This window comes from Mustela nigripes, chromosome 3, assembly GCF_022355385.1.
Source record: "Mustela nigripes isolate SB6536 chromosome 3, MUSNIG.SB6536, whole genome shotgun sequence".
In the NCBI taxonomy this organism is placed as follows: domain Eukaryota; kingdom Metazoa; phylum Chordata; class Mammalia; order Carnivora; family Mustelidae; genus Mustela; species Mustela nigripes.
The window spans coordinates 132,575,938-132,588,063 of NC_081559.1; the positions used below are offsets into that span (position 1 = coordinate 132,575,938).

General features: G+C 37.3%; 1 protein-coding gene across 3 annotated transcripts in view; it reads left to right on the forward strand.

The window, feature by feature from the left end:
* Positions 1-12,126, forward strand: part of SGK3 (serum/glucocorticoid regulated kinase family member 3) — a 146,251-nt gene that overhangs the window by 126,304 nt on the left and 7,821 nt on the right. For all 3 annotated transcript variants that reach the window (XM_059394668.1, XM_059394667.1, XM_059394669.1), the window contains exons 14-15: positions 6,719-6,814; positions 9,068-9,223. In XM_059394668.1, coding sequence (XP_059250651.1) covers positions 6,719-6,814; positions 9,068-9,223 — 252 coding nt within the window. The remainder of the gene's footprint in view (positions 1-6,718; positions 6,815-9,067; positions 9,224-12,126) is intronic.

Here is a 12,126-nt window from a genome sequence, read left to right on the forward strand (position 1 = left end):
ACTGCAAATGTCAAAATTTCATTTTTTGATGGCTTAGTAGTATTCCATTGTGTGTATACAGACACACACACACACATCTTCTTTATCCATTCATCTGTCAATGGACATCCGGGCTCTTTCCATAGTTTGGCTATTATGGACATTGTTACTATAAACATTGGGGTACAGGTGCCCTTACAGATCCCTACATTTGTATCCTTAGGGTAAATTCCTAGTAGTGCAATTGCTAGGTCTTAGAGTGGCTCTATTTTCAACTTCTTGAGGACCTCCATGCTGTTTTCCAGAGTGGCTGCACCAGCTTGCATTCCCATCAGCAGTGTATGAAGGTTTTCCTTTCTCTGAATCCTCACCAAAATCTGTCATTTCCTGAGTGGTTCATTATAGCCATGCTGACTAGTGTGAGGTGGTATCTCATTGCGATTTTGATTTATATTTCCCTGATGCCAAGTGATGTGGAACATTTCTTTCATGTGTCTGTTGACCATTTGTGTGTCTTCTTTGAAGAAATGTCTGCTAATGTCTTCTGCCCATTTCTTGATTAGATTATTTGTTCTTTGAGCATTGAGTTTGATAAGTTCCTTATAAATTTTGGATACTAGCCCTTTATCTTATATCTCATTTAAAACATCTTCTCCCATTCTGTCAATTGTCTTTTGGTTTTGTCCTTTGCTGTGCAAAAGCTTTTCATCTTGATGAAGTCCCAATAGTTCATTTTTGCCTTTGTTTCCCTTGCCTTTGGAGACATGTCTACCAAGAAGTTGCTGCCTGTGTTCTCCCCTAGGATTTTGATGGATTCCTATCTCACATTTGGGTCTTCCTTCCATTTTGAGTCTACTTTTGTATATGGTGTCAGGAAGTGGTTCACTTTCATTCTTCTGAATATACATACAGAAGAAAGCTGTCCCAGTTTTCCCAGCACCATTTCTTGAAGAGACTGTCTTTTTTCCATTGGACATTCTTTCCTGCCTTGTCAAAGTTTGTTTGACCATAGAGTCGAGGTTCCATTTGTGGGCTCTCTATTCTGTTCCATTGATCTATGTGTCTGTTTTTATGCCAGTACCATATCATCTAGATGGTTACAACTTTGTATTAGAGCTTGAAGTTTTATTACACCAGCTTTGGCCACCTTTTGCAACATTCCTTTGGCTATTCAGGGTCTTTTCTGATTCCATACCAATTTTAGGATTCTTTGTTCCAGCTCTATGAAAAAAGTTGATGATATTTTGACAGGGATTACATTAAATGTATATATTGCTCTAGGTATCATAGACATTTTAATGATATTTGTTCTTCATGAGCATAGAACATTTTTCCATTTCTTTGTGTCTGCCTTAATTTCTTTCATGAGTATTCTGTAATTTTCTGAGAACAGATCCTTTGCCTCTTTGGTTAGGTTTATTCCTAGGTATCTTACAGTTTGGGGTACCATTGTAAATTGGATCTACTCCTTAATTTCTCTTTCTTCTGTCTCACTGTTAGTATATAAACATGTAACTGATTTCTGTGCATTGATTTTTTTATCCTGCCACTTTGATGAATTTCCATATGAGTTCTAGCAATTTGGGGGTAGAATTTTTTGGGATTTCCACATAGAGTATCATGTCATTTGTGAAGAGTGAGAATTTGACTTCTTTGCCAATTCAGGTGCCCTTTATCTCTTTTTGTCTGATTGCTGAGGCTAGGACTTCTAGTACTGTGTTGAACAACAATGGTGAGAGTGGACATCTCTGCCATGTTCCTGACCTTAGGGGAAAAGCTCTCAGTTTTTCTCCACTGAGAATGATATTCACTGTGGGCTTTTGATATGTGGCTTTTGTGATATATTTAATTTTATTTTGTGTATGGTGGAAACAATGCTGTACTTCATTAAATGCTTTTTCTGCATCTGTTGAGAGGATCATCTGGTTCTTGTCCTTTTTTAATTAATGTGTAATATATCACATTGATTTGCAGAGGTTGAACAACCCTTGCAGCCCAGGAATAAATCCCACTTGGTCATGGTGAATAATCCTTTTAATGTACTTCTGGATCCTATTGGCTAGGATTTTGGTGAGAATTTTGGCATCTGTGTTCATCAGGGATACTGGTCTGTAATTCTCCTTTTTGGGAGGGTCTTCATCTGTTTTTGGGATCAAGGTAATATTGGACTCATAAAAAGAATTTGGACATTTTCCTTCCATTTCTATTTTTTGAAACGGCTTCAGAAGAATAGGTATTAGGTCTTCTTTAAATGTTTGGTAGAATTTCCCTGGGAAGCCATCCAGCTTTGGACTCTTGTTTGTTGGAAGATTATTGATTACTGCTTCAATTTCTTTTCTGGTTATCGATCTGTTCAGATTTTCTATTTCTTCCTAGTTCAGTTTTGGTAGATTCTACATCTCTAGGGATGCATCCATTTCTTTCAGATTGCCTCATTGTTGGCATATAGTTGCTCTAATATGTTCTTATATTGGTGGTGGTTATAATTTCTCCCTTTCATTCATGATTTTACTTGGGTCCTTTCTCTTTTCTTTTTGATAAGTCTGGCCAGGGATTTATCAGTTTATTAATTCTTTCAAAGAACCAGCTCCTAGTTTCCTTGATCCATTCTACTGTTCTTTGGTTTCTATTTCATTGATTTCTGCTCTAATCTTTATTAATTTTCTTCTCCTGCTGGATTTAGGCTTTATTTGGTGTTCTTTCTCTAGCTCCTTTAGGTGTAAGGTTAGGTTGTGTATTTGAGATCTTTCCTGTTTTCTTGAGAAAGGCTTATATTGCTATCTCCTTCCCTTTTAGGACCACTTTTGCTATGCCCCAAAGATTTTGAACAGTTGTATTTTCATTTTCATTTGTTCCTATGAATTCTTTAAATTCTTTAATTTCCTGGTTGACTCATTTCTTCTTTCATAGGATGCTCTTTAGCCTACTTGTATTTCAGTTCTTTCCAACTTTCCTCTTGAGACTGAGTTCCAGTTTCAAAGCATTGTGGTCTGAAAATATGCAGGGAATGATCCCAGTCTTTTGGTACTGTTGGGACTTGATTTGTGACCCAGTATGTGGTCTGCTGTGGAGACTGTTCCATGAGCACTTGAGAAGAATGTTTATTCTGTTGCTTTAGGGTAGTATGCTCTGAATATATCTGTGAAGTCCATCTGGTCCAGTGTGTCATTCAGAGCCCTTGTTCCTTGTTGATCTTCTGATTAGATGATCTGTCCATTGCAGTGAGTGGAATGTTAAAGTCCCCTACTATTATCAGTGTGTTTCTTTAATTTTGTTACTAATTGGTTTATATAAATGGCTGCTCCCATGTAAGGGGCATAATTGTTCACAATTGTTTGATCTTGTTGGACAGACCCTTTAATTTTGATACTGTGTCCTTCTCATCTATATTACAGTCTTTGGTTTAAAGTCTAATTTGTCTGATATTAGGATTGCCACCCAGCTTTCTTTTGATGTCCATTAGCATGATAAATGGTTTTCCATCTCCTCACTTTAAATCTGGAGGTGTCTTGGAGTCTAAAAAGAGTCTCTTACAGACAGCATATCAATGGATCTTGCTTTTTTATCCAATCTGATACCCTATGTCTTTTGATTGGGGCATTTAGGCCATTTAAATACAGAGTAACTATTGAAATATAAGAATTGAGTGCCATTGTACTAACTATAAATTGACTATTTCTGTGTATATTGTCTCTGTACCTTTCTGATCTCTGTTACCTTTGGGCTTTCTCTTCACTAAAAGTATCCCTTTTAATATTTCTTGGAGGGCTGGTTTGGCAATCACAAATTCTTTTTGTTCCTGTTTGTCTTGGAAGCTTTTTATCTCTCCTCCTATTTTGAATGACATCCTTGCTGGATAAAGTATTCCTGGCTGCGTATTTTTCTCATTTAGTACCCTGAATAGATCATGCCAGTTCTTTCTGGCCTGCCAGGTTTCTCTGGATAGGTCTGCCTCCAATCTAATGTTTTTACCCTTGAAGGTCTGTCTGAGATTTGCAAGTTTCACTGTTATATGTCAAGGTGTTTACCTGTTTTTATTTATTTTGATGGGGCTTTGTCTGTGTCTCCTGGACTTGGATGCCTGTTTCCTTTCCTAGATTAGGGCATTCTCCACTATAATTTGCTCCAGTATACCTTCTGCCTGTCTCCCCTTCCTCTCCTGGGATCCCAATTCTAATACTGTTTTGGTTTATGGTATCACTTATGACTCTAATTCTCCCTTGATACCCAGTTGTTTATCTCTCTTTTTCAGAGCTGCTTTATTTACCAACATTTTGTCTTCTATATCACTAATTCTCTCTTCTGCCTCATTTATCCTAGCAGTTAGAACCTCCATTTTTTATTACATTTCATTAATAGCCTTTTTTATCTTGACTTTATTAAATTTTAGTTCTTTTATTTCTCCAGAAAGGGATTCTCTAGTATTTTCCATGCTTTTTTCCAGTACAGCTAATATCTTTATAATCATTATTCTGAACTCTAATTCCAAAATCTTACTTATATCTATACTGATTAGGTTTCTGGCCATCAGTACCACCTCTTGTTCTCTTTGTAGAGGTGAGTTTTTCTGTCTTGGCATTCTGTTCAGAGAAGAATAGATGAACAAGAAAACAAAATACTAAAGTGGCAACAGCAACCCCAAACAAATCAGAAGAATGCTGAAACTGGGGTGAAAAAAATTAAAATTTAAAAGAAGAGAGAAAATAGTCAAGCAGGTGAACAGAACAGACCAATCCACTGGATCCTGTGTGTATTTTAGTCTGTTTATTAGAAAACTGATACCAAAATTGTGAAGAAAGAAAAACATATATGTACAAAAATAAATTTAAATATATTGAGAAGATAGAATGGTACGTAAAAATGAAAATTAAAAGACAAAAAAAAATAGAATATAAACAGAGCAGTACACTATATCCTGAGAGTATTTTGGTTTGTTTGTTAGAAGAATCTACATCCCAAAATTGGGAAGAGAGAAAAAGTTATATTACACACACACAAAAATTAAATGCATTGAAAAGCTAGAATGTAACTGTGAAGACAAAAATTTAAAAAGACTGTAACAAACAGAAAGAAGAAAAAAGAATATAATTAAACAAGTGAAGGAAATAGAGCAATATACTAGACTCTGGGTATATTTTGGTCTATTAGAAGAAACTGAATCACAAAATTGTAAAGAAAGAAAAAATATGTATATACACACAAAAATAAAATTAAATATAAAATACAAAATGAAATACAAGAAAATAGAATATAAGTGTAAAAATGAAAGTTAAAAAAGATTTTTAAGAAGTTGATTAAAAAAAAGAATTGGTGGAAAGAGGAAAAAATTAAAATTGAGAGCCTAAAGAATCATGGGGTGGAAAACATAAATTCTATATATCATTTTCCCATAGCCCTGGAATTTTGCAGTTCTGTGTGATTGATAAACGTGGTCTTAGCCAGATGTTCTTGGTAATCTTCTGGGGAGCCTATTGCAGTGGTTCTCAGGTGTCTTTGCCTGTGCAGAATTAACCCGTGGTTTATCTTCCCATATATTGCTTTGAATTCAATTCTCAGCCCTTCCTACTTTGCAGAAAGTGGTCACTTTTCTATTTATAAAATCGCAGCTGTTCTTTTTCTTAGATCTCCAGTTGAGTTGGCCAGTGTTCAGAATGATTTGATACCTAGCTGAATTCCTGGGGCCAGATGAAATTAAGGTCTCCTACTCCTCTGTCATCTTGGACTATCTCAGATGTATATTGATTGTACAGTTATAAAAATCTTTTAAGTCCTATAGTTTTTAGAGAGGAAACACAAGTTTTTTGGTTATCTAAATCCAAATGTAGTCAGAAATTGCTAAACCCTTTCAGTATATTTTCCCATTTTTTGGATCACATTTTTTTTAAAGGATTATTTATTTATTTATTAGAGAGAGAGAGAGAGAACACACAAGCAGGGAAAGTGGGAGAGGGAGAAGCAGGAGCCTGACACGGGCTTGATCTCAGGACCTGGGATTATGACCCAAGCAGAAGGCAGATGCTTAACAACTGAGCCACCCAGGTGGCCTGGATCACATTTTTTTTTGAAAAAGCCTAAGAAGAATTATTTCCTTATTTCATATAGGAAGAAAAAACATATATTTTAGAAATCTCAAATTCAAATTCACCATGTTATATGTGTGAAATTATGATGTTTAAATGTTTTACAAATAAAAATTGCATAGCCATCTAATAATTTATACAACTTTTCTAAATAATATGTTAGAGAATTATGTAGTAATTATAGTAATTACTTTAGTAATTAATAGTAATTACTCTTATAATTCTCTAATAACAGTTCTTTTTTCTTTGATGGAAGAGAAAAATGGATTATAATTTCCTTATTAAAAATTCTTTCTTTAAAAGAATTTCTTAAAGAAAGAAAAGAAAGAATTTCTTTAATTCTTTAAGAGAAACAGTTATAAATGATGACCAGAGGAATTTCTAAAATAAATTAATCTTGTGAAAGACTCTCCCTGCCCCCCAGCCCAATACCTAGTTTAACACTGTGTTACAGATTTCTGCATTTGTTTTCCTCTTCTGTTCACCCTAATTGCATCCCATCTGTTGGGAGGAAGTGATTGAATACCCAATGAATTAAAAATCTAGATAATGTTTTTAGTATCATAGTAGCATCTTAGATTTGTTAAATTTCTTAATTATTCCTAAATTTTATCATGAGTTATTTATTGAGTTGCTCTAATATTTAATGTTTTCCGTAGTACCTTGCTCCTGAAGTAATCCGAAAACAGCCCTATGACAATACTGTAGATTGGTGGTGCCTCGGTGCTGTTCTCTATGAAATGCTGTATGGATTGGTATGTATTTCTGCTCTTTCATTATTATTTCAATATATTTTCATTGTTTTAAGTTGTCTCTCTTTTTTATTAATCCCAGGGACTCTTAGATAACATTGATGGAGTATTAGTAACCTGGTTAAATGCATCCAAAATCACATTAGGAATATACACAAAAGGAAAAACTTTTCCTTTGTTACTAATCTTTTTTTTAAATTTTTTTTTTTTAAAGATTTTATTTATTTATTTGACAGACAGAGATCACAAGTAGGCAGAGAGGCAGGCAGAGAGAGAGAGGAGGAAGCAGGCTCCCTGCTGAGCAGACAGCCTGATGCAGGACTCGATCCCAGGACCTTGAGATCATGACCTGAGCCGAAGGCAGGGGCTTAACCCACTGAGCCACCCAGGCGCCCCTGTTACTAATCTTTTAATTATTATTAATTATTTCTCTGTCATATGAATCACTACTTAGACTAATCCGGTATTCCCATCCTACTTGCATTTTTTAGAAATAGACATTAGCTATAACATTATTATTATTTACTTTCATACAGTTTACCCCATCATTCTACCCAGTTTCAAAAAGATAGAAGGAAAAGATTTTTGTATTTATTAGAAGATCATATCTTTTGGTTGCCTTGTGTTTTATTTTTATAGGATTAATACTGGTGCTCTACTTTTTCTGCTGTTGGAAACCCTCTATTCCTTTTACTGCAAACATGTCTAGATTTTATTGAAAAAAAAGAATGTTCACTATGAAATCATTTACCCCAGTTTTTATTAATTGACACATAAGGCTAACCAGTGCTTCTGATTAACATGTGTAAAGTTATTCACTATATTAATTAATATTCCAACCAGGGACACCTGGCTGGATCAGTTGGAGGGACATGCGACTCTTGATCTTGGTCTCTTGACTTTAAGCCACATGTTGGGTGTAGAGATTACTAAAATAAAAATAAATAAAATAGATCATTACAACCAAAAGTGAGCAATTTAGGACTTTGGTTAGTTTATATATTTTTGTAGGAACAATATATATTTTTCTTTACACTTTTTGAGGTATTTAGAGCAGTTTCTAAAGTTCTTTTGTGATTTCATGAGTGTCCAGCAGCCCCATGCTGGAGACCTTGTGCTTATCACCCATGCTGCTGCCCACACTAAGCTAAATATTACCATCAGCAGAGACCTGACCTGGGGCTCGGTTTTTTTTGTTTCACTTTTTGTTTTATGTGGGAATTCCACCCCCCCGAAAACTGGGGAGCTCTCAGTGAAATCTAAAACATGAGGTGCATGTTAGTGCATTTGTCTTACAGTGCTAACTTTGAATGATAGATTCCTATGACAACCAACACTGTCTCTTCTTTGCCATTGCTTATTAAAAGATCTCATTTTCTGGTAATGCTGTTGACTTGGAACACCTGATATACTTTCCTTTCTTTAAATGCTAGGTATTTGCTGTCCTGATATTTTTTGAATCCTTTAAATTTCTTCAGAGAACTATGAAAGTGGAAAATACTGTCATTGTATGTAAAATGCAGTTGATTCAAAAGGGAACATTTGAAACATATACTTCAATAATGATACTTATATTAACTTTTTAAAAATAAAGTTTCAATTTTAAAAAGTAAAAACATTTTTCTTTCCTGTAAAAAAGAAAATAACAAGCTATATAGCTGCCTTAACATTAAAAATTATTTTTGGTGTAAAAGTTAACTTGATGGTTAATGGGCTACTCCTCATTTTGAAGCTGTACAGGTCTTCAGGCTGTAACAATAGAATTGTAATTCTGCAGTGTTCACCCATAATGCTGTCATCACCACAAGCACGTAGGAAGGAGCACTTCTTCAGGTCTTCATCTCTACTGGAAATCTCTGTTTTAATTCATTTATTTCCAAGTCTCAAGAAACTATTTAATATTTGATCTATGTTGAATCTCTGAGTAGAGTCATTCTTTCCTTATGCTGCTAATGAGATTGGCGCTTTTCTCTAAAATGGATACTATTACAAGTTTTACACAGTTTACACCTATCTGCAGGGTGGTCTTGAACATTCAGCAAGCGCATATTGGGCTCCACATGTGCTGGGTTCTACACCCTCTTCAGCTTGGAGACCACCCTACAGATGTACACGTGCCCACAAGGCCTGTGCATTCTAGATCTGTCCAGACCCACACTGATCCTTGTAGAGCAAGGCCAAATCCAACTCTTTCAACCCCATTTCCACATAGCTTAATTAACCCTAATTCTATTTTCTTTTTTTTCTCCCCACCAGCCTCCTTTTTATTGCCGAGATGTTGCTGAAATGTATGACAATATTCTTCACAAGCCCCTGAGTTTGAGGCCAGGAGTGAGCCTCACAGCCTGGTCCATTCTGGAAGAACTCCTAGAAAAAGACAGGCAAAATCGACTTGGTGCCAAAGAAGACTTTGTATGTACATTCTTCCCAGTACCTGCTTTATTTAAAGCTTATTTTAAGATTTGAAGATAAATTCTTATTTTATGTGTCATTTACTGGGACGTATACAGCCCTTAAATAGCACCATGGGAAGGAAGCATGCTTGTCCCAGCAGTTCTCCACCAGTGTTTATGGGTTTGAGATAGGCTTTCCATTTGATCTTCAGAACAGTTCGAGCCTCTCCTCTTCATCCCTCCCATCCTGTTTTCACACCCTGTTACTTATTTTTCATTTATAAGAATTTTTCCCCCTTTTTAAAAAAATGTGTGGCATGCATTTTTTTGGTTACCTAAACTTTTAAATCATTTTACTTAAGAATTTATTGAGTGCCTCCTGTCTGCATGAGGTAATGCCTTTTGCCTAATAATTTTTATTCTGAGAATTTGGTGACACCTCCTTGAGGTAATTATAGAAACTATAGGTTTCTTTGTTTGTTTGTTTTTCTTTAACAAATCAGGGCAATTAGGGGCACCTGGCTGGCTCAGTCAGTGAATGGAGTATGCAGTCAATAAATGGAGTCTTGATCTCAGGGTTATAGGTTTGAGCACCACAATGGGTGGAGCAATTACTTAAATATAAAAAATCTTTTTAAAAATTAGGGTAATTAAATGACTTGTGTAGCTACTGGTGTTACGGTCTTGTATCAGTAAATTCATGACCTTTTGGGAATATGAACTTTTTTTTTTCTTAAAGATTTTATTTATTTACTTGACAGACAGAGATCACGAGGAAGCAGAGAAGCAGGCAGAGACAGAGGGGAAAGCGGGCTCCCAGCTGAGCAGACAGCCCGATGCGGGGCTCAATCCCAGGACCCTGAGATCATGACCCGAGCCGAAGGCAGAGGCCCTAACCCACTGAGCCACCCATGCGCCCCGGAATATGAACTTTTAAATTCATTTAAATTTATCACAAATTCAGGACACCTGTGTTGCTCAGTCGGTTAAGCAGCTGCTTTTGGCTTAGGTCATGATCCCAGGTTCCTAGGGTCGAGTCTCACATTGGGCTTTTTGCTCAGCAAGCATTTGCTTCTCCTTCTGCCTGCCTCTCCACCTGCTTGTACTCTCTCTCTCTTTCTGACAAATAAATAAAATCTTAAGATTTATTTATTTATTTATTTGGCAGACAGAGATTACAAGTAGGCAGACAGGCAGGCAGAGAGAGAGGAGGAAGCAGGCTCCCTGCTGAGCAGAGAGCCCAATGCAGGGCTTAATTCCAGGACCCTAGGATCATGACCTGAGCCAAGGCAGAGGCTTAACCCACTGAGCCACCCTGGCGCCCCCAAATAAATAAAATCTTAAAAAATAAATTTCTCACACTCTTAGGGGCTGTTTATCAGTTGTGAACTTGCACTTGAATAACAAATTTGTATGTACTGCTATGTCCCTCCACACTCCCCAGTTCAGTAGGTTGCTCTGTCAACAGTTTTCCATCTAGCTTGGATTCATTCCATAGTCCATTGTTTCATTCAGTCTTGTTAATGCTTTACACCTTCTCACCCCTGGTCCTTTTAAGCATATCCCTGGCAGAAATCCCAACCCTGGCTGAATCCAGTTCTTATCTTCTGGGCTGCTGTATAGTGCTGAAGAAGGTTGCAGCACTGGGCATACTGGAAGCACTGCGAAGTTCCAGTGACTAGTCTCCCCTGTGCTTCACCACTGCCTGGTGATGCTCTTGTGTTTCTCTAGCTGCTTCTCCTCCTCTCTGTCTTAACTATTTCAGATGTTCTGCAAATTTCCAGACTCCTTTTCTCCTTATTCACTTTTAGCAGATGATCTTGCCTTCTGAATTATAGGGAAAACAGAAATCAGCAGAGCAGAACAAACTCAAACAAACTCACTGTCAGATTTGCAGACCCACATGCCCCTGCTCGCTGACGTTTCCTTCTTTCTAATGTAGTAGAAAAGGCCAGTTTCCACCTCCGCACTGGATCCTGACTCCTCACAGGGAACCCTGTGCATGCCTTTTTTCCACACAGATAACTACTTCCTTCTGTGAGGGGTCCTTCCAGTCGATAATTAAACATTATCAAGTCTCTTGTTTCTTCTTCTTTTATTTTTAAGATTTTATTTATTTATTTGACAGACAGAGATCACAAGGCAGAGAGGCGGGCAGAGAGAGGGAAGGGAAGCAGGCTCCCTGCTGAGCAGAGAGCCCTACGCAGGGCTCCATCCCAGGACCCTGGGATCATGACCTGAGCCAAAGGCAGAGGCTTTAACCCACTGAGCCACCCAGGCGCCCCAAGTCTCTTGCTTCTTAAATCAAAACCCTTCAACCATGCTCTCCTGCCAGGTAATACTTTTTCCCTTCACAGCCAAACTTGCTAAAAGTTTCTGTACTCATTTTTAATTTCCCAGTCTCTTCTCATTTCTCCATTTACCAAAAATAGCTACTAAAATTGCTGAATCAGGGGCACGTGGGTGCCTCAGTTAGCTAAGCGTCTGCCTTTAGCTCAGGTCATGATCCCAGGGTCCTGGGATCAAGTGCCACATTGGGCTCCTTGCTCAGTGGGGGAGTTGGCTTCTCCGTCTGCCTGCGGCTCCCCTGCTAGTCCCCTCCCACCTCTCTCTGACAAGTAAAATCTTTAAAAAAATGAACTTCCGGTACTCTTGTGACATAGGCTTCCACAAGATCCTGCAGTCATCTCATGCTTTCCTTTCTGTATTTCTGGGCCTTCTTCCATATGTTCCGTGTAAGATCCTTTATATTTCAACCTGATGGTTAAGTGTTGTGGTTTCTTGTGGTTGTCCTAAACCCTCTTCCTTCTTCTGTGCTCTGTTCTGGACAGTCTTAGTTAGCCCAGTGGCTTTGGTTATCTGTATGTCTTCATTTCACGTGTTCATCACTCCAATCCAGACCTCTCTTCTGAACTTGGGACT